The sequence below is a fragment of the Hyla sarda genome, chromosome 5 (genome assembly GCF_029499605.1).
Source record: "Hyla sarda isolate aHylSar1 chromosome 5, aHylSar1.hap1, whole genome shotgun sequence".
NCBI classification, from domain to species: domain Eukaryota; kingdom Metazoa; phylum Chordata; class Amphibia; order Anura; family Hylidae; genus Hyla; species Hyla sarda.
Genome location: NC_079193.1, coordinates 16,826,152 through 16,845,162, shown reverse-complemented (window position 1 = coordinate 16,845,162; position 19,011 = coordinate 16,826,152). Strand labels below are relative to the sequence as shown.

At 42.2% G+C, this 19,011-nt stretch overlaps 1 protein-coding gene across 1 annotated transcript in view; it reads right to left on the bottom strand.

Annotated features, from left to right (window-relative positions):
- Positions 1-19,011, bottom strand: part of THSD7A (thrombospondin type 1 domain containing 7A) — a 537,615-nt gene that overhangs the window by 9,668 nt on the left and 508,936 nt on the right. Inside the window, exons 23-28 of the mRNA XM_056518919.1 lie at positions 13,382-13,499; positions 11,068-11,213; positions 10,012-10,186; positions 7,681-7,854; positions 6,478-6,573; positions 4,236-4,318 (exon numbers count right to left, since the gene is read on the bottom strand). Coding sequence (XP_056374894.1) covers positions 4,236-4,318; positions 6,478-6,573; positions 7,681-7,854; positions 10,012-10,186; positions 11,068-11,213; positions 13,382-13,499 — 792 coding nt within the window. The remainder of the gene's footprint in view (positions 1-4,235; positions 4,319-6,477; positions 6,574-7,680; positions 7,855-10,011; positions 10,187-11,067; positions 11,214-13,381; positions 13,500-19,011) is intronic.

Here is a 19,011-nt window from a genome sequence, read left to right as displayed (position 1 = left end):
CACATAGGATTTACAGAATAAAATCGCTGTAATGCACCTCAAAATACACTTATTTTTACATCTGTACTATCCCCAGATTAATTACATTACATTCAGTGGGAAAAGGCTGCACAGTTCATTTTTGTATTTTCACAGTTCATTTAGTATTTTTTTTTTTAAATGCACATTTATAAACACTACAAATGCCACACTGCGTTTTTTGATGAAAAAACGCCACGGCCAGATGTTAGCTGCAAGTCAATAGGGATTTGACTTGGCGTTTTCGTCTTTGAAGTTTTTTCCCCACTTCTTTGGCGTTTTTAAGCATTTTTGGGCTCAGTGGGCAATTTTCGAAATTGCAGCATGTTGAGACTACAGCATTTTAAATATATATATATAATACAATTTAATAATATCTATATTTATAATTTAATAATATCTATAACATTTCAGTGTTTCTCTCTCTCATAGAAGTTGAGAATGCAAAAACGTCATAAAAAATGCCATGTGAGTTTAGCAATGACATTTTTTCTACCGTTCTCCCCACCCCCCATTTCCTTATTAGAAATCCTCAAGCCACATGATGAATGAATCACATGACCAGTCAAGCTAAAAAACGTCAAGACTAAAAACTACTATTTTTGAAAAAAATTATCACAAAAACTGCATCTTGGGAATGCAAAATGGTTTAAAAAAACAAAAAACAAAAAACAAACTAACAAAAAAAAAGTGGAAACCTTGCCTAAAGGCTGTAAATAAAGTAAACTCTATTTTGGACATTATTTCACACACATATTGGTCCTGATTTACTAAGAGTGTTATGTAGGTTTCTTTGTGGGTTTTAATTCCCTACATTCCCTCCCCCCCACGGTATTTACTAAAGGTTTCTCTACATTTTGCACATGCTCTGATCCGTCTTGTTTTCCTCAGCTAAAATCCACTACATTTTCTGTGGAAACCTTTGTAAATATGTTGTTTTTTTGTGAAAATGTCAGGGACACGCCCCTTTTTTGGTGACCACTACCCTTTTTCAGAGAGTTTGTCGATTTTTTTTAAATTCTGGCCCAAATTCTGGTGCAGACAAAACATGTCGGGTTTACAATTTGTGTAAAAGGAACAGAAAAATATATATAAAATGGAAATGCTAAAAAAACACTCCAATAAATGCTCTGTAGAACAAAGACGTGTATAAAAATGCTCCAAATTAAAAGATAAATAAATAAATTTATATAATAATAATAATAAAAAAATTATTATTGTAAAACAAAAAAATATTATTTAGCAAAAGTATGTTAAAAAAAAGAAATCACTAGTAGAAGAAATAATTGAAGCGGCACTCACCGTTCTTGACATCTTCTGTGTCTTTGTTACATCAGACAAACTTGGGGGGAGGCACCGATGGACGCACCGGGGTGCTCGGAGTGCCCTGGTGCATCCATCGGTGTTTCCCCACAAGTTCATCTGAAGAAACGAAGACACGGAAGATGTCAAGAGCGATGAGTGCCCCTTCATTTCTTTCTCTACTATTAATATGGTTCATGATACTCCTTTGCTGGAACTTAGCATCTACGTACCGGCTATATAGCGGCACATCCGGCCGCTGACCCTTAACACTTATATCTGGACTAATTTACTAACTGACAGTCCTGTACCAGCAGTGCCCCCTCCCCTTATCTTCTCAATCTGGTTACAATATTAAAAATATATCACTAGAGATGTAATGACCCCATATAAGAAAATTATCACACTATTTATAGCATCTGGTGAATGATGCAAAAAAAAAAAAAACAAAAAAAAAAAAAAGCGCAAAAAAACATTGGCATTGCTTTTTCCCCCATCCCTCCCACCAACAACAAAAAAAAAAAGTTTAATTGATATTTTTTCTGTGTGTCCCACAAAGGTTCTAATAAAAATGTGACTTGTCCCACAAAAAAAAAAAAAGGAACGCTACAAGATAATAAAATGGTAGTTGCCCTTCAGTGCTATTATTATTTTTCTATGATATTAGTATATTTATATACGGTTTTGTAGGAAAATATTCTGTAGAATTTGTATTGTATTTATTTAAATGCCTGCTTAGGAACCTAGTGGGCAGTCCTACTCGGTGGTTGGCAGCCTTGCTTAACTTTAGGCCCGCCCACTAGATTCCAAAACAGGCATTTAAATGAATAAAATACATATTCTACTGAAGATTTACCCACTAAATCATATATTAATCTGCTCAGCTCCTCCTGCTCTATAACACGATGCCCACAGATCGAATACTGTGACAGGTTCTTTAAGAGGTTAATGCTGTATGACAACTGTACATACACATAAGGACGTTACATACTGCATACATGTTGACTACGGTCAAAGGCCACGTTGCTGGCTAAATCTAGGATAAACCATTGTCCACCTGACTGATGGTGGCTAAACATTCTGAAGTCACAGGATTTTACCATCCAAATCGAATTTAAAAAGATATATAGACAACATTTTCACTATTCAAAACCGTAAGGATGTGTGCAATGATGTCGTCGGTGATCTGTATGGACACAAGGTCTTCATGAAAACATTGCATCAAACAGGAATCAGATCCTCTCAGTAGTGCAGCCTCAGGCTTTGGGCCTGTAACTTTGTGTCTCAGTATAAAAGTAAAATATAACAAAAAAAAAACATCATATTTTTAATCTATTGTCTGTTATGTCTCCATTAAAGGGACACTGGGACGTGTCTGCTGCAGAAGAATATGGCACTGCTTACCTGTCTGTCCCAGTTATGAGACCATCAAATCCATTTGTTTTGGGAGCCTTGTACTTCCTGATTGAGGACTGTAGTTGCTCGTTATTACAATTCCCAGAAAGCACTGCTACTTTATTACAGTCCTTAAACCCTGCCTACTCAGCTCCCACAGCACTCCTGCCAGTTCCCTGGCAAAAGCTGTTGCAGAACATCTCATTTCAGAGCAGAAAACTGCACAGTGAAGTTGCAGCACCTGCTGTAAGCATTCCCTGTATGCTCCTCTGCCTGTGGCATTGTTCAGCACAAGGCAGTATGTTGTATACACACCTCATTCTTACCTAAATGTTCCAATAAAGATATATATGTATATGTTTATATGACAGTGAGATGGGGATGTAGTTGTAGGGGCGGGTAAGAGGCAATGACATCAGTAAGGGGGCGGGGCTAGAGTTCGCAAGATCAAGCTATGCCTACTGAGACAGTAGACTATAATGCATTGCCTTGGGAGAGAGGGAGGAGCCGGAGAGCTGCTAAGACAACACCACAATGACAATGACAGGACTAAACAACTTCCTGTCAGGAGAGAGTATGGAGCTAGGGAGCTCCTGAGACAACACTACACTGACAATGAGGGGACTATAGAACTTTCTGTCAGGAGGGATGGAGGAGCTGGGAGCTGCTGATACAACTCCACACTGACTATGAGAGGACTACATAACTTGTCAGGGGTGAATTATGCAATAGTATGCTTAAAGGGGTACTCCACTGCCCCAGTGTTCCGAACACTGGATGCAGGGGGGTTTGGGATGTCACAGTCACGCCCCCTCCGCCACACCCCCTTCCATAGACTTGCATTGAGGCGGCGTGGTGTGACGTCACAAGGGGTATGAGACGTCACTACTCCCCACAGCCCGCACCCAGTGTCCGAAATTAAATGTTCCGAACGCTAGGGCAGTGGAGTACCCCCTTAAGACAGTGCAATTGGTGACTATATATTAGTAAGTTATATGTCTAGGGGTGATAACCTTTTTTAAATACAATTTTCTGATTCTGGAATACCCCTTTTAGTAAGGTCTGGAGAAAAAACTTGATGTTTTTTTCTCTTGTAAATGTAAAAAGAGCCAAATTATAAATTCTAAAGATCTTTATTTCTAGGGTCTCTCCTTTGACAAGTGTAGAACAAGCTGCCATAGGCCCACCAAAGCCCAGCAGACCCTGGCATGTACCCAGACATAGAGTTAACTTTTCCTTAAGTATTTAAGACATTACGTGGTAAGCAGCATCCGCAGTCTAGTGATAGCGGGAGGCTAATAGGAAAAGCTATAAAAGAACAGTGAAATTACGAGTGAAGCCATTACCCGATTTTGCAGAAATTAAAATGTCACCAGTGGGAATTGGACAAGTCATTGATCATACTTATCTGACAATTAACTGCGTGCCGTTCCCCAGACAGCGTCCTACCCGTTATGGATTTATATAGGAAATGTTGTGGAACTACTGTATAATGGCTGCTTGTATTTGTCATTACCTACCTCAGTACAATACGAGTGCTGCTGGGTACACGGGGGGCTGCACATCCGTTCACTCTCTGGTTTAAAGACTTCAAAACAGCCCCCTAGAAAACAGATGTAGTAACAACCATAAAAAAGGGATAATAATAAAGGGACATAATAAATGAGCAAAACATAAAATATAGTGACCCTGTCTTGTAAAGCCGAACCCGTCCGTATTCGTTGTACAGTGACCCCCCCGACCTACGATGGCCCCGACATACGATACTTTCAACATCCGATGGCCTCTCAGAGGCAGCATCAACATACGATGCTTTTGTATGTTGGGGCCATCGCATAAACGGCTATCCGGCAGCGCAGACTGCTTCAGCTGCCCCCGGATAGCCGTTTACGGTGCCCCGTGTGGTCCGCTGACGATCACTTACCTGTCCTCGGGGCTCCGGCGCGTCCTCTTCAGGATCCCCTGCATCGTTGGCGCTCTCCATCGGCGTCATCACGTCGCTGCGCACACCGTCCCGTCATCCAATAGGAGCGGCGTGCATAGCGACGTGATGGCGGCGACGGAGTGCGAGGATGCCGGGGAAGCAGAGGCCTTGCCGGAGCGTCGGGGACACCCCGGGGACGCGGCGACACCGATGGACGGCGACATCCAGGGCAGCGGTGACGAGCGGTGACGGTCCGGAGCGGCAGGGACAGGTGAGTACAACTTCCTCTACCAGTGGTCTACAACCTGCGGACCTCCAGGTGTTGTAAAACTACAACACCCAGCATGCTGGGTGTTGTAGTTTTGCTAAATCTGGACGTCCGCGGGTTGTAGACCACTGTCCTATTCTTAACATTGCACAGATACCTCAACATACGATGGTTTCAACAAACGATGGTCCATTTGGAACCGATTACCATCGTATGTTGAGGGACCACTGTATATGGATATCATAGAGGGTGGTCCTGCACTTAGGAGCTAATCAGGACTCAAGTCCTGTAGGAACACATGGGGAACTAAATTCCTGCACTTTTTCCGAAGCAGGAACACCATTCCAATTAGCAGTCCTGCAGGTCCAGCCTTTGAGTGGAAATCTTGAATGAGTTCACACACCTTTTTCCCAGGACCTGATCCCCGGTCCTTTTCTATAATTAAACAAGAACATCTCCGATTGTGGTGGACCCAGCCCGTCCGTGAACAACGCATGTTTGGCCATTTAGCTAATGTAGTGCCATGTCATGTTACTTTGGGGTCTGTAGAACCCTTCTCCTGTCAATACTAACTGTTTGCTTGGGGTTCCATAAATTGGATCCTGGGTGATCGGTTGATCACTGGGGCAGCTTCTTTAAAAAACTGGTTACCTTGGTATAACAATGACTTTCCTTGCTCCCTCGGTGTTCCATTGCCGGATCTGTGACGACACGGCCCGATAGTTTCCTCCTCACTTGAAGGCTGTCATGGGCTGCCAGCGCTTGTACTAAGTTGCGATTGCTGAGTGAAGGCAAAACCTTGACCGCATGTAGTAGCCAATGGCCACACAATGTGGTCGGGATTGCCGCAAAATCATAAAACCATTGGCCACCCCATGTGGACATGTTATTGCCCGCACATGGCAATCACAACTAATACCTGTTATGCTAAGTCTCCAAATATCAACTGGGTCTACTTAAAGGGGTACTCTGCCCCTAGATATCCTATCCCCTATCCAAAGGATAGGTGATAAGATGTCTGATCGCGGGTGGTCCTGCCGCTGGGGACCCCTGCAATCTCGGCTGTGGCACCCCAGACATGCCGAATGACTGGCGATGTGGAGCGGAGGCTCATGACGTCATGGTCACGCCCCGCTCGTGACATCACGACCAAGCCCCCTCAATGCAAGTCTGTGGGAGGGGGCGTGACGGCCGGAACGCCCCTTCCCATAGACTTGGATTGAGGGTGCATGGCCGTGACATCAAGAGCCTCTGACGCTGCACCGACTCTCTAAACAAACTCCGGGTGCAGGAGGGAGATCGTGGGGGTCCCCAGCGGCGGCCCCTCCCACGATCAGTCATCTTATCCCCCTATCCTTTGGACAGGGGATAAGATGCCTAGGGGCGGAGTACCCCTTTAATGATGAACAGTCCCCCCCCCACCCCCTTCCTCCCCGATGAACTATATCTACAAGAGAACTTACATATAGTACCATGAATTTATGAAAAAACTTTCGGTAATTTGATAATGACAAATATTAGTTTCATATTTTGTGGACAAAGTAAATTAAATGTGAAATATGATACCAACCTGTCACATTCATGCCGTCCGATCGCTGACACCAAACTGTCCGGGAAGATCCTTTCCATGAACCAGTCAACCAATTGTATTCAAAGCACCGTCCCTCTGTATAGGAAATGGTTACAGGGTCAGAGAAATGAGCAGAATGTAAAGATTAGGATATTTTCCTGTGTAATGTTAAAGTGCACCTGACTGATCAGGATAAGCTGTCATAGGAAGTAGCATTATTTCTGCCGATTTTATAATGTATATATGGCATTTTTACCAGTTTTCCCCTCTGTAGGTTCCATCTCTAATTTTTAATTCTCTATGAGCTAGTGGGTGTATGATTCTCCATACACTGCACATACAGAAGATCCTACTTCCCTTTATACCTATAGCACATTCTCTGCAGCAGCACAGAGGACATTCAATAGCAATACTGAGCAGTGTAAGCTGTGAATCCAGCACTGGGGGAGGGGGAGATATAACACTTAGGCTATGTTCACATTGGTGAATCCTGCAAGAAAACTCCACTTGGAAATTCTGCAAAATGCACTGCACATTGTGTTCAAGGGGGATTCCGCTGTCCTAGTCAGCGAAAAATCTGCTGCGGAAATTCTGGTGTAGAAATTCTGCATTCCGGATTCTGCAAAAACATTGAACATGTCTGTAATTTTGTGGAATTCTGCAACGGAATCCCATTGAACTCAATGGGGCACTGAATTTCGGCAGAATTCTGTGTTTCGAGCATACAGAAATTCCACTGAAATTCTGCAAAACTGCAAAAATTCTGCAGCAAGCTCTGCAAAACAGAATTTGAGTAGAATAGCAGAATTTCCCCTCTATGAACAAAGCCTTACTGGAGCTTTCAGCAGCACCTCTATGTGTCTCTCTGCCTCTGTTTTTCACTCTACAGCTCCTGTCCCCCTCCATAGACTTCTATAGGCAGCTGTAACCTGGTCCCTCAGGAAGCCAACAGTCCATTTTATTTCTGAAGATGAGCCTTTAGCAGTTTAACATGCTAGGGGGGAGAAAGGAGCCTGTTAAGTGGAAAAAGAAGCATTTTTCTCTAATAAGATATATTACCAAGTTTCTTACATTCACCTTAGCTATTGAATAATGCAAAGAAGGCATTTTGACCATTTATCTATAGGCACAATATACTGCAGGACACAATAGGGTGGTGTGTAGAATGAGTACATATGCTACGTGTGGCTATGTATCCCTTACCATGACATGACCTGGACTCGAAGGCTTGTTCTGGGCACAATTGTTGGTTTTCCAGCTCTTGGATTATCACCGCCCTTGATCGCACTTTAACCCCTCCGAAACCAAGATCTTGTTGATTGACACAAGTCAATTGGCACAAACTCCACTCAGACCATTCATTTAGGTAGCAGTCACCTATGGGAAGAAAAATATTGAAGGATTGATGGAAAGAGCTGGAAGGTCCGGGCTGGGGGGGGGGGGGGGGGGGGCATAGCCGCTGATGTACCAGTCAGACCCGCACCCAGGCCCTGGAGCCTGTTATGCCCTATGACATATGGTAGGTGAGGGGCCCTGTTAATGAATTTACATTGGGGCCCCTGGAATGCAACTTTACGCCTTTGGGTATAGAAGAGTAGCATTTAGAGGAGAGAAAAAAACTAAAGGTTTTGGCCGTCTGGGCATACTGGGACTTCTAGTTCTACAACAGCTGGACAACCACGGATTGGAGACCACTGCTGTGATGGTGGGGGTGAAATATTTACAACATCACATTGTTTCCATGTTCCATGAAGTTATAATATACTGTAGGTCTGATGTATCAAAACCAGGCACATATACTGCAGCATTTCCCAAACAGGGTGTCTCCAGCTGTTGCAAAACTACAACTCTCAGCATGCCCGGACAGCCTTCGGCTGTCCGGGCATGCTGGGAGTTGTAGTTTTGCAACAGCTGGAGGCACCCTGGTTGGTAAACACTTCTATAATGTATCAAACTGTGACAATGTGACATGGAAGGACTTCAGTGCCACCTGCTGGTGATATGTAGAGTAGCAGGTAGAGTATTTAAAGGGGTATTCCAGGCCAAAACTTTTTTTTATATATATATCAACAGGCTCTGGAAAGTTAAACAGATTTGTAAATTACTTCTATTAAAAAATCTTAATCCTTCCAATAGTTAATAGCTTCTGAAGTTGAGTTGTTGTTTTCTGTCTAACTGCTCTCTGATGACTCACGTCCCGGGAGCTGTGGAGTTCCTATGGGGATATTCTCCCATCATGCACAGCTCCCAGGACATGACATCATCATTGAGCAGTTAGACAGAAAACTTCAGAAGCTAATAACTATTGGAAGGATTAAGATTTTTTAATAGAAGTAATTTACAAATCTGCTTAACTTTCCGGAGCCAGTTGATATATATAAAAAAGTTTTGGCCTGGAATACCCCTTTAAATTAGGAGACAGATGCAAGGTTTGGGAGTAGGTATTACAAAGTGAAATAGGGATTGGGAATGATGAGATGTTTTACATGGTGCGTGGAAGTCATGAAATCAGAAAATTATACAGTGACCCCCCGACCTACAATGGCCCCGACATACGATCATTTCAACATACGATGGCCTCTCAGAGGCAGCATCAACATACAATGCTTTTTTATGTCGGGGCCATCGCATAAACGGCTATCCGGCAGCGCAGACTGCTTCAGGTGCCACCGGATAGCCGTTTAAAATTTTTTATATATCAACTGGCTCCAGAATGTTAAACAGATTTGTAAATTACTTCTATTAAAAAATCTTAATCCTTTCAGTACTTATGAGCTTCTGAAGTTAAGGTTGTTTTTTCTGTCTAAATCCTCTCTGATGACACCTGTCTCGGAAAACGCCCAGTTTAGAAACAAATCCCGAAAGCAAATCTCTTCTAAACTGGGCATTTCCCGGGACAATATTAAGTTTTTAATTTTCCTACAGTGCCACCATGGGTGAAAATGAAACTTTACACAGAATTGTGGTGACCACTGACATTAAAGGGGTATTCCAGGGAAAAACTTTTTTGTTTTATATCAACTGGCTCCAGAAAGTTAAACAGAATTGTAAATGACTTCTATAAAAAAAATCTTAATCCTTCCAGTGATTATCAGCTGCTGAAGTTGAGTTGTTCTTTACTGTCTGACAACAGTGCTCTCTGCTGACATCTCTGTTTGTCTCGGGAACTGCATAGAGTAGAAGAGGTTTGCTATGGGGATTTGCTTCTACTCTGGACAGTTCCCGAGACAGGTGTCATCAGAGAGCACTTAGACAGAAAAGAACAACTCAACTTCAGCAGCTCATAAGTACTGAAAGGATTAAGATTTTTTAATAGAGGTAATTTACAAATCTATTTAACTTTCTGAAGCCAGCTGATTTATATAAGTTTTTTTCCTGGATAACCCCTTTAATGATAATGAGTGTAATACCTGCACCAGAGAACCCATCACCTCTGTGTAAGCCTTCTCAATACACTCTATATAGAAGGTGACAATATATATATATATATATATATATATATATATATATATATATATATATATATGTATATACCTGGACAAGGCACGGTGCAGGACTCCTCCAGGACTATGTTCTTGTCTCCATCCACAACAAGTTCTATTTCCCCACAAAACTCTTCGTCAACCACTTTTCCAGAGTCTTCCCGGGATCCGTCATAAACTACACAGGACATGTTCCTGAATCTGGTGCCTTCTCCACATTTAGCATCCTGGAAAGAAATATTGGGGTCAATAATAGGATTTCTGTTCATATATCCTTCATATACATCATCTGGGGGTTGGCCTGGCCTTGTCCTGTCTCCCAAACTGTAACTGGAGAAGTCCTTCATGTTCGGATGGCATGTACATTGTGCCATGAGTTGGGCTGGCCCCATGTACGTGGACTCTCTCCAAACTGTAATTGGCCAATGCCTCAGCCCATGTTTGCCTAGTGCTGACACCATCCATGACCATGAGAAGTAGCATCAGACATACAACTCACCTCGGAATACTTTGGTGGTACTATCTAAATAACTGATGATCATAACCTCAAAATCAAGGGTAGGGTGTATGTTTGATGCTATTGTTCAAGGCCATGGTTGGTGTTAAAGGGGTATTCCAGGTCTATACATCTTATACCTTATCCATAGGATAGGGGATAAGATGTATGATCGCAGGGGTCCCGCGGCTGGGGACCACCACGATCTCTGTGCAGCCCCCGGGCATTCTGTGTCAGTCGCTACTTCCGAGACGGGGACGTCACGGTCACGCCCCCTAGTGACGTCATGCCACGCCCCCTCCATTTATGTCTATAAATGGGCAGATATGAGATCTTCCAAAGTGCTGCCCCCTATAGTGATGGAAGGGCACTGCATGCCTCATGTGTGGCACATCCCGTAGAGATGACTATATAGAGTAACAGCATATTCTGTCCAATTACAATTTTGACACATTGACATTATTCTGTTTTGGTCCATAGGGTTTAATCAGCAAAATATGCAATAAGAACCTGGGACCTGGGTGGGGCTCCTGGACTTATTTTATTGGTGACCACAAGGCCTCCATTATGGTCCCTAAAATAAGCGAAATAAAGAAGAGGGCTAGAAATTACCTCCACTGTACACTGGGACCAGCGCCCATACTTCCACCTGTAACACGGCTTGACTGGACATGGCTTGGATTGTTCCATCTGGGTAGGACAAGGTCTCCCATCTCCTTGGGAAGGCTGGATCACTGTCCTCCTCCGGGCCATCTTCCCTATGGTGGATAGGGAGCAAGAAATAATTACAAAAAAAAAAAATTAGAAATTATTTAATTTCCGTTTTTATTCAACTTCACCGAATTGTCCAGGTTTAAAAAAAATTCAAAAAATAAAATAAAAAGAAATTATCACAGTCTCTCCAACATGTTTCCCAGGAACAAGTGTCACATCAGGGATAGTAGGGCTATAAATTTAATAGAAATGAATATTATATATATATATATATATATATATATATATATATATATACACATATATATACATACATTTATATATATCTATATATATATACATATATCTATATACATATATACATAGATTTATCTATCTATTTATATATAAAACTAATTCAACGTGTGTGTGTATGTGTGTATGTATGTGTGTGTGTATGTGTGTATGTATGTGTGTGTGTGTGTATGTATGTGTGTGTATATATGTATGTATATATGTATGTGTGTATGTTCCAGCATCACGTCCAAACGGCTAAAGATACTAACATGAAACTTGGCCCACATGTTACTTATATGTCAACAACAAACATAGGATAGGTGATTTAACCCTTACCCACCACGATTTGCCAGGGGCGGGGTTTATGGTCAAGATAGGAGGTCGGGATAGGAGGACGGGATAGGAGGTTGGGATAGGAGGATGGGATAGGAGGACGGGATAGCAGGTCGGGATAGGAGGTCGGCATAGGAGGTCGAGATATGAGGTTGGGATAGATGGACTGGATAGGAGGACGGGATAGGAGATTGTGATAGGAGGTCAGGATAGGAGGTCAGGATAGGAGGTCGAGAAAGGAGGTCGAGATAGGAGCAGGGGGTATGAGGATGGGATAGGAGGTTAGGATAGGAGGTCAAGATAGGAGGTTGGGATAGATGGATTGGATAGGAGGACAGGATAGGAGGTAGGGATTGGAGGTCGGGATTGGAGGTTGGGAGAGGAGGTCTGGATAGGAGGTCGAGATAGGAGGTCGGGATAGGAGGTCGGGATAGGAGGTCGGGATAGGAGGTTGAGATAGGAGGTCGAGATAAGGATAGGAGGTCGGGATAGGAGGTAGGGATAGGAGGTCAAGATAGGAGGTTGAGATAGGATGACAGGATAGGAGGACAGGATAGGAGGACGGGATAGGAGGTCAGAATAGGAGGTCGGGATAGGAGGTCAGGATAGGAGGTCGAGATAGGAGGATGGGATAGAAGGACGGGATAGGAGGACGGGATAGGAGGAAGGGATAGGAGGAAGGGATAGGAGGTCGGGATAGGAGGACGGGATAGTTGGTTGGGATATGACAACAATATATGAGGACAGGATATGAAGTCAAAAGCTTCATCCTTTATTTATTTTCCTTCCCAACAAGGATTAGGAAGGAAAAACCGGGCAACGCCGGGTACTCAGCTAGTATATATATATATATATATATATATATACATATATACATAGATATATATATATATATATATATATATATATATATACATTATTTTTTTTCCTCACTATCCCTGATGCTGCAATTGGTACCGGGAAACATTTCAGACATACTGTGTTTATTGTGTTTACATTTAACCAAGACAGTGTGCAATAATGCACTGAAAATACTGAGCCGCTGTACTACCCTCTATAAGGGAAGATTAATCTTCTACATGCAAGGGGATATATATATATATAAAGCTTTTGTTAAAACTAATTTTTTAATTTTTTTAATTTAATATGATAGGAATATAAAATTTGTCATGGCATAAATAATTTGTTGTTGAGACTTCCCATCGTAGCATAGGACTAAACTAGGACATTCTATTGCATTGACTGAATGGCCCCCTAGTGGGCGGGCACTGTATTGTTGTCAGTTATTATCTCTTAGCTCATTGGCTGAAAGAGGTCACAAGGGCATTGAGCACTATGGCCCCTCTATTATACCACCCACTAATAAACTTTATTTAACAAGGTCAATCAACTACATGTAGTGTAATATCTATGTCTGACCCCTAGCAGTCCTATGTAACACAACAGATATTATATTTTGGTATCACTGTGAATTATGGTACATGGAAGCTTTTTGCCTCGTGTATAAAATATGAACCAATGTTGATACCATTGATGACCACAAACTTGGATTAAACCAAACAATTTTAGAATTTTACCCTATGGGTTGATATTTGCTACAGACCTGCAAGGCCACAAATTGTTGAGCACTTGGACCACGGAGACCAGTCAGAGAGTTGACAATTGACGGGACATTCGACAACACAAGTCGTGTTCATCTGCCAGGTTTTCTCCAATCCAAGCTGTAAAGGAAAAGATATTTCATTATAAGACTATAAGTATAACTAAAGGGGTATTCTACTGACTGCTATTTTAAAGCACCACCATACCCCGCCCAGAGCCTACAGGTCCTGAATAGTAATGAGCAGCAGGGGCCATATTCGAATTTGTCATATTTTGCGAACATATTGATGATTATTCATCCTGTATTCGCGAAATTTGCATATACGCTATGGTCATTCACTTTTTTTCCCATGCGAAAATGCGCATAAAAATTTGCATGTGAAAACAACAAACAAACAAAAAAAAAAACGAAAATTCGCATGTAAAATTCACCTAAAAATTTGCATGTTAAAAAAAATAAATAAAAATAAAAAACAATTACCATTCGTCATTATGAATATATAGCACTATATTCTAAATATTCGCAAAATCACGAAGTGACGATATTCGCGATAAAAATTTGCATTACGAATATTCGGGCTCAACAATAGTCCTGAATGATCAGACATTTCTAATGATTGTGCAAACATAGAAATGTTTATCGGGGGAATTCATTACTTTTATCTGACTTTTTTAGTACATAAAATATGCTTTTATATCTTTTGTATCATAATTTTGTTTAGATTTTTTTACGGGGTTAAAGGGGTACTTTTTGGCTCCAGAGCCTGAGCATTTTGTTCAGAACGCTCGGAGCCGGAGGCCGTGATCTTGACGTGATGACCACGCCCATTGTGACGTCACACCATGCCCCCTCCATTCATGTCTATGGGAGGGGGCGTGTCGTTGACACGCCCCCTCCCATAGACATGAATGGAGGTGGTGTAGTGTAACGTCACAAGAACCCAGAGTTTGTTTAGAATCCAGGGTGCTGCGGGAGATCGACGGGATGGCCCAGCAGCAGCAGGACCCCCACGATCAGACATCTTACCCCCTATCCTTAGGATAGGGGATAAGATGTCTAGCAGTGGAGAACTCCTTTAAAGGGGTACTCCACTGGAAAACATTTTTGTTTAAATCAACTGGTGCCAGAAAGTAAAACAGATTTGTAAATGACTTCTATTAAAAAATCTTGACCCTTCCAGTACTTATCAGCTGCTGTTATGATCCAATGAAGTTCTTTTCTTTTTGAATTTCCTTCCATTTTAGGAACTGTCCAGAGTAGGAGCAAATCCCCATAGAAAAACCTCTCCTGCTCTGGACAGTTCCTGACATGGACAGGGGTGTCAGCAGAGAGCACTGTGGTCCGCCAGAAAGGAAATTAAAAAAGAAAGAAACTTCATATGGATCATAACAGCAGCTGCTAAGTACTGGAAGGATTAAGATTTTTTTAATACAAGTAATTTACAAATCTGCACTTTCTTGCACCAGTTGATTTAAAAAAAAAAATTAATTTCCAGGGGAGTATCCCTTTAAATGTGAAAATTCTGTGAATTTTCAATTTCGCAAATAAAGTAAAGTTTTATAATATTTTTTTCTATGTAGGTTTCCAGTCTAACTGGGACTTCATTGAGAGCCCCAGTTACAGATGAAAACAGCCTATTACTGGGATATTACAGCTGATCATAGCAGCTCTGCTCACCGACCAATCACTGTACGGCTGGATCAGTTTTTTTATTGTTACATATCATGACCCCTTGATTTTATAACTTTTTCCATGTAAGTTTCCAATCTAATTGAAACTTCCATTAAAGCCCCAGTTACAGGAGAAAATAGCCTATTACTGGGACATTACAACTGATCATTGCAGCTCTGCTGGCCGACCAATCAGTGTACGGCTGGATCATGCTTTTTTGTTACATATCATGATGACCCCTTGATTTTAAAATTATTTTCTTTTATGTAGTTTTCCAATGTAACTGGGGCTTTCATGAGAGCCCCGGTTATAGGTCAAAATAGCCAATAATTGGGATATTACAGCTAATCATAGCGGGTCTGCTGACCAACCAACCACCGTACACGTTGTTGTGCTTTATACATGTGGGTTATAGACTGGGGAAAAGGAAAGAACTTAAACTGGTATTCCATCAAAAAAACTTCTCAACTAAAAATATCAACTGGCTCCAGAAAGCTAAACAGATTTGTAAATTACATCCATTAAAAAAATCTTAATCCTTCCAATAATTATCAGCTGCTGAAGTTGAGTTGTTCTTTTCTGTCTGGCAACAGTGCTCTCTGCTGACATCTCTGCTTGTCTCGGGAAGTGCACAGAGTAGAAGAGGTTTGCTATGGGGATTTGCTTCTAATCTGGACAGTTCCCGAGACAGGTCATCAGAGAGCACTTAGACAGGAAAGAATAACTCAACTTCAGCAGCTCCTAAGTACTGAAAGACTTAAGATTTTTTAATACAAGTAATTTGTAAATTACTGGTGCCAGTTGAGATATAGTTGAGTGTATATAAATATATATACACACATATATATATATATATATATATATATATATATATATATATGTATATATATCTATATATATATTAGAGATGAGCGAACTTACTGTAAATTTGTTTCGTCACAAACTTCTCAGCTCGGCGGTTGCTGACTTTTCCTGCATAAATTAGTTCAGCTTTCCGGTGCTCCGGTGGGCTGGAAAAGGTGGATACAGTCCTAGGAAAGAGTCTCCTAGGACTGAATCCACCTTTTCCAGCCCACGGGAGCACCGGAAAGCTGAACTCATTTATGCAGGAAAAGTCATCAACTGCCGAGCCGAGAAGTTCGTGATGAATCAAATTTACTGTAAGTTCGCTCATTTCTAATATATATATATATATATAAGTTTTTTACTGGAAAACCCCTTTAAACTGCACTGTTGCTAACTAAAAGTCGGTCTAGACTAACACTATGGGGGACATTTATCAAAGCATTTAGTAGATTTTTTTTGCTTAAGATTGTCGCAAAAAAAGTCGTAAGTGCGACTAACTCTCTTTTTTCTGCGACTTTTTGATTGTGCAGTGTCGTAAGCAAAAACTAAAAATCTTGCTTACCAAAGCAAAAATAGATTTTTGACTTGCAGTGGTCAGAGATTTATCAAGTGCGAAAGTCGCAAAAAAGTCGCATCGCATGAATAAACATAGTCAATTTACTCCAGCTCAGACATGGAGCAGAAAAAGCTACTACCAAAACAAAAAAAGAAAAATTGCTTACGTGAAAGAAAATTATCAACAGGCTGAAAGCAGTTGATAAATAAGTCGCACATAAGCAAATAAATTGTAAGAAAAAAATTACTAAAAAAAGGAATACATTAGCAAACATTGATAAATGTCCCCCTATATGTTCACACTATTAAATTGTACAATGTCCCGGTATAAATAGGCATACCAGCACAAAGGTATATTGAATTGATATACTAGGCTAAGAGGAACAGGGCAGGCACCATTGCTATTAATAATTGCAGAAAAACGCTGGGAGGACACAATGTGAACACGGCCCACGGAGAGGTAACAAATCGGGTCGCGTATAAACTTGCGATATATCCGTGTGCAAAAATAGCAAACAACAGAGGAAAAAGTAAGTAAGCACTCACCCGTGCTGATTAAAACTTCAAACTTCATTAAAGTCCATTAAAACAGTTGCCCGGAGGGGGCGAGAGTAGGTGGTCAGCAGATCGCCGACAGACTGGCCGGAGGCTGATGTTTTGCGGTTTGCCCGCTTTCTCAAAGCCTACCCGGCGTCACTACCCGGTGCAGTAAAATTTGGCACTGCCCAGTGACGTCAGCGGAGTTTTCCGGAAAAGGTAAACAGGTACCGTATTTTTCGCCGTATAAGACGCACTTTTTCTTCCCCAAAACTGGGGGGAAAAGTCGGTGCGTCTTATACGGCGAATACACCCCTATCGCGGCGGTCCCTGCGGCCATCAACGGCCGGGACCCGCGGCTAATACAGGACATCACCGATCGCGGTGATGCCCTGTATTAACCCTTCAGAAGCGGCGATAAAAGCTGACCCGCCGCGTCTGAAGGGAAAGTGACACTAACCCGGCTGCTCAGTCGGGCTGTTCGGGACCGCCGCGATTTCACCGCGGCGGTCCTGTACAGCCCGACTGAATAGCCGGTTTAGTGCTTACAGGACACCGGGAGGGACCTTACCTGCCTCCTCGGTGTCTTCTCCGTTCAGGGATCCCCTGTATGGCCGGCGCTCTCCTTCCTCGTCATCACATCGTCGCGTACGTGCGTTGGCGTGCGTAACGACGTGATGGCGGCGACGGAGAGCGAGGATACCCAGCCGCCAGCAGAGACGTTCCGGAGCGACGGGGACAGCGATGGAGCGACATCCAGGGCAGCGGTGACGGGTCCGGAGCGGCGGGGACACGTGAGTATTAAATCCTATGCAGTGGTCTTCAATCTGCGGACCTCCAGATGTTGCAAAACTACAACTCCCAGCATGCCCGGACAGCCAACGGCTGTCCGGTCATGCTGGGAGTTGTAGTTTTGCAACATCTGGAGGTCCGCAGGTTGAAGACCACTATTGGGTTCAAAATCTTCAGTTTTTAAGATTTTTCCCCTAAAAATTGGGTGCGTCTTATACGCCGGTGCGTCCTATAGGGCGAAAAATACGGTAAGTTAAAAAACATATAATGTGAAAAGTTAAAAACAGAATAATAGTGTAACCAGAGTCTGGATAGTTATACTGAACGGAATAATAGCTGTATCTTTAGAGAAAGGAATTTAATTCATCACGGTTAGTGATGAGCGGCAGGGGCCATATTCGAATTCGCGATATTTCGCGAATATATGGAAGAATATTCATCCTATGTTCGCGAAATTCGCCTATTCGCTATGTACGTTCTCTTTTTTTTTTTTCAATGCAAAAATTTTTAATGAAATTTGCATAATGCGCATGCGCAATCATATCACCTAAAAGAAGGGAGGGATCAGTGTCCAGTCTGGAAGTGCTGATATTCGCATAAAAAACAATATTCGTCCTTACGAATATATATCACTATATTCTAAATATTTGCAAAATCGCGAAGTGCCAATATTCGCTGTAAAAATTAGCATTTTGAATATTCACGCTCAACACTAATCACGGTCATTCAGGCGGTCATTTGTGACGTCATAGCCCCACCCCCTCATTATGTCACACCCCGCCCCCTCAATGCAAGTCTATGGGAAGGGGTGTGACTGCTGTCATGCCCACTCCCATAGACTTGCATTGTGGGGGCGGAGTGTGATGTCATGAGGGGGCGGGGCTATGATGCCACAAGCTCCCGATGTTTGTTCCAAATGCTGACCAGCGGAGTACCCCTTTAAGTCCTTCCTGGACTTGAGCCATTTCATAGCTCTACGTTTCCCTTCATTCAAATTAGGGGGAGCCGACGGGTATACAAGAGCCTTCATGTCCTTCTGCACTAATTTAGTAAAAGTATCTAAACAGCTGCCTGGTTGAACTGGTGGTGTGAACTGGGATTTAAGACCTCCAGTAAAATTTTTTAGGCAAGTCAACCTCCGATTCCTCCAACCCCGCTAAGAGAGAAATGGCATTCACATCCATTTCAGACAATGTAGTGTCAGCAAAAAATCCCAGACGACCTATAGT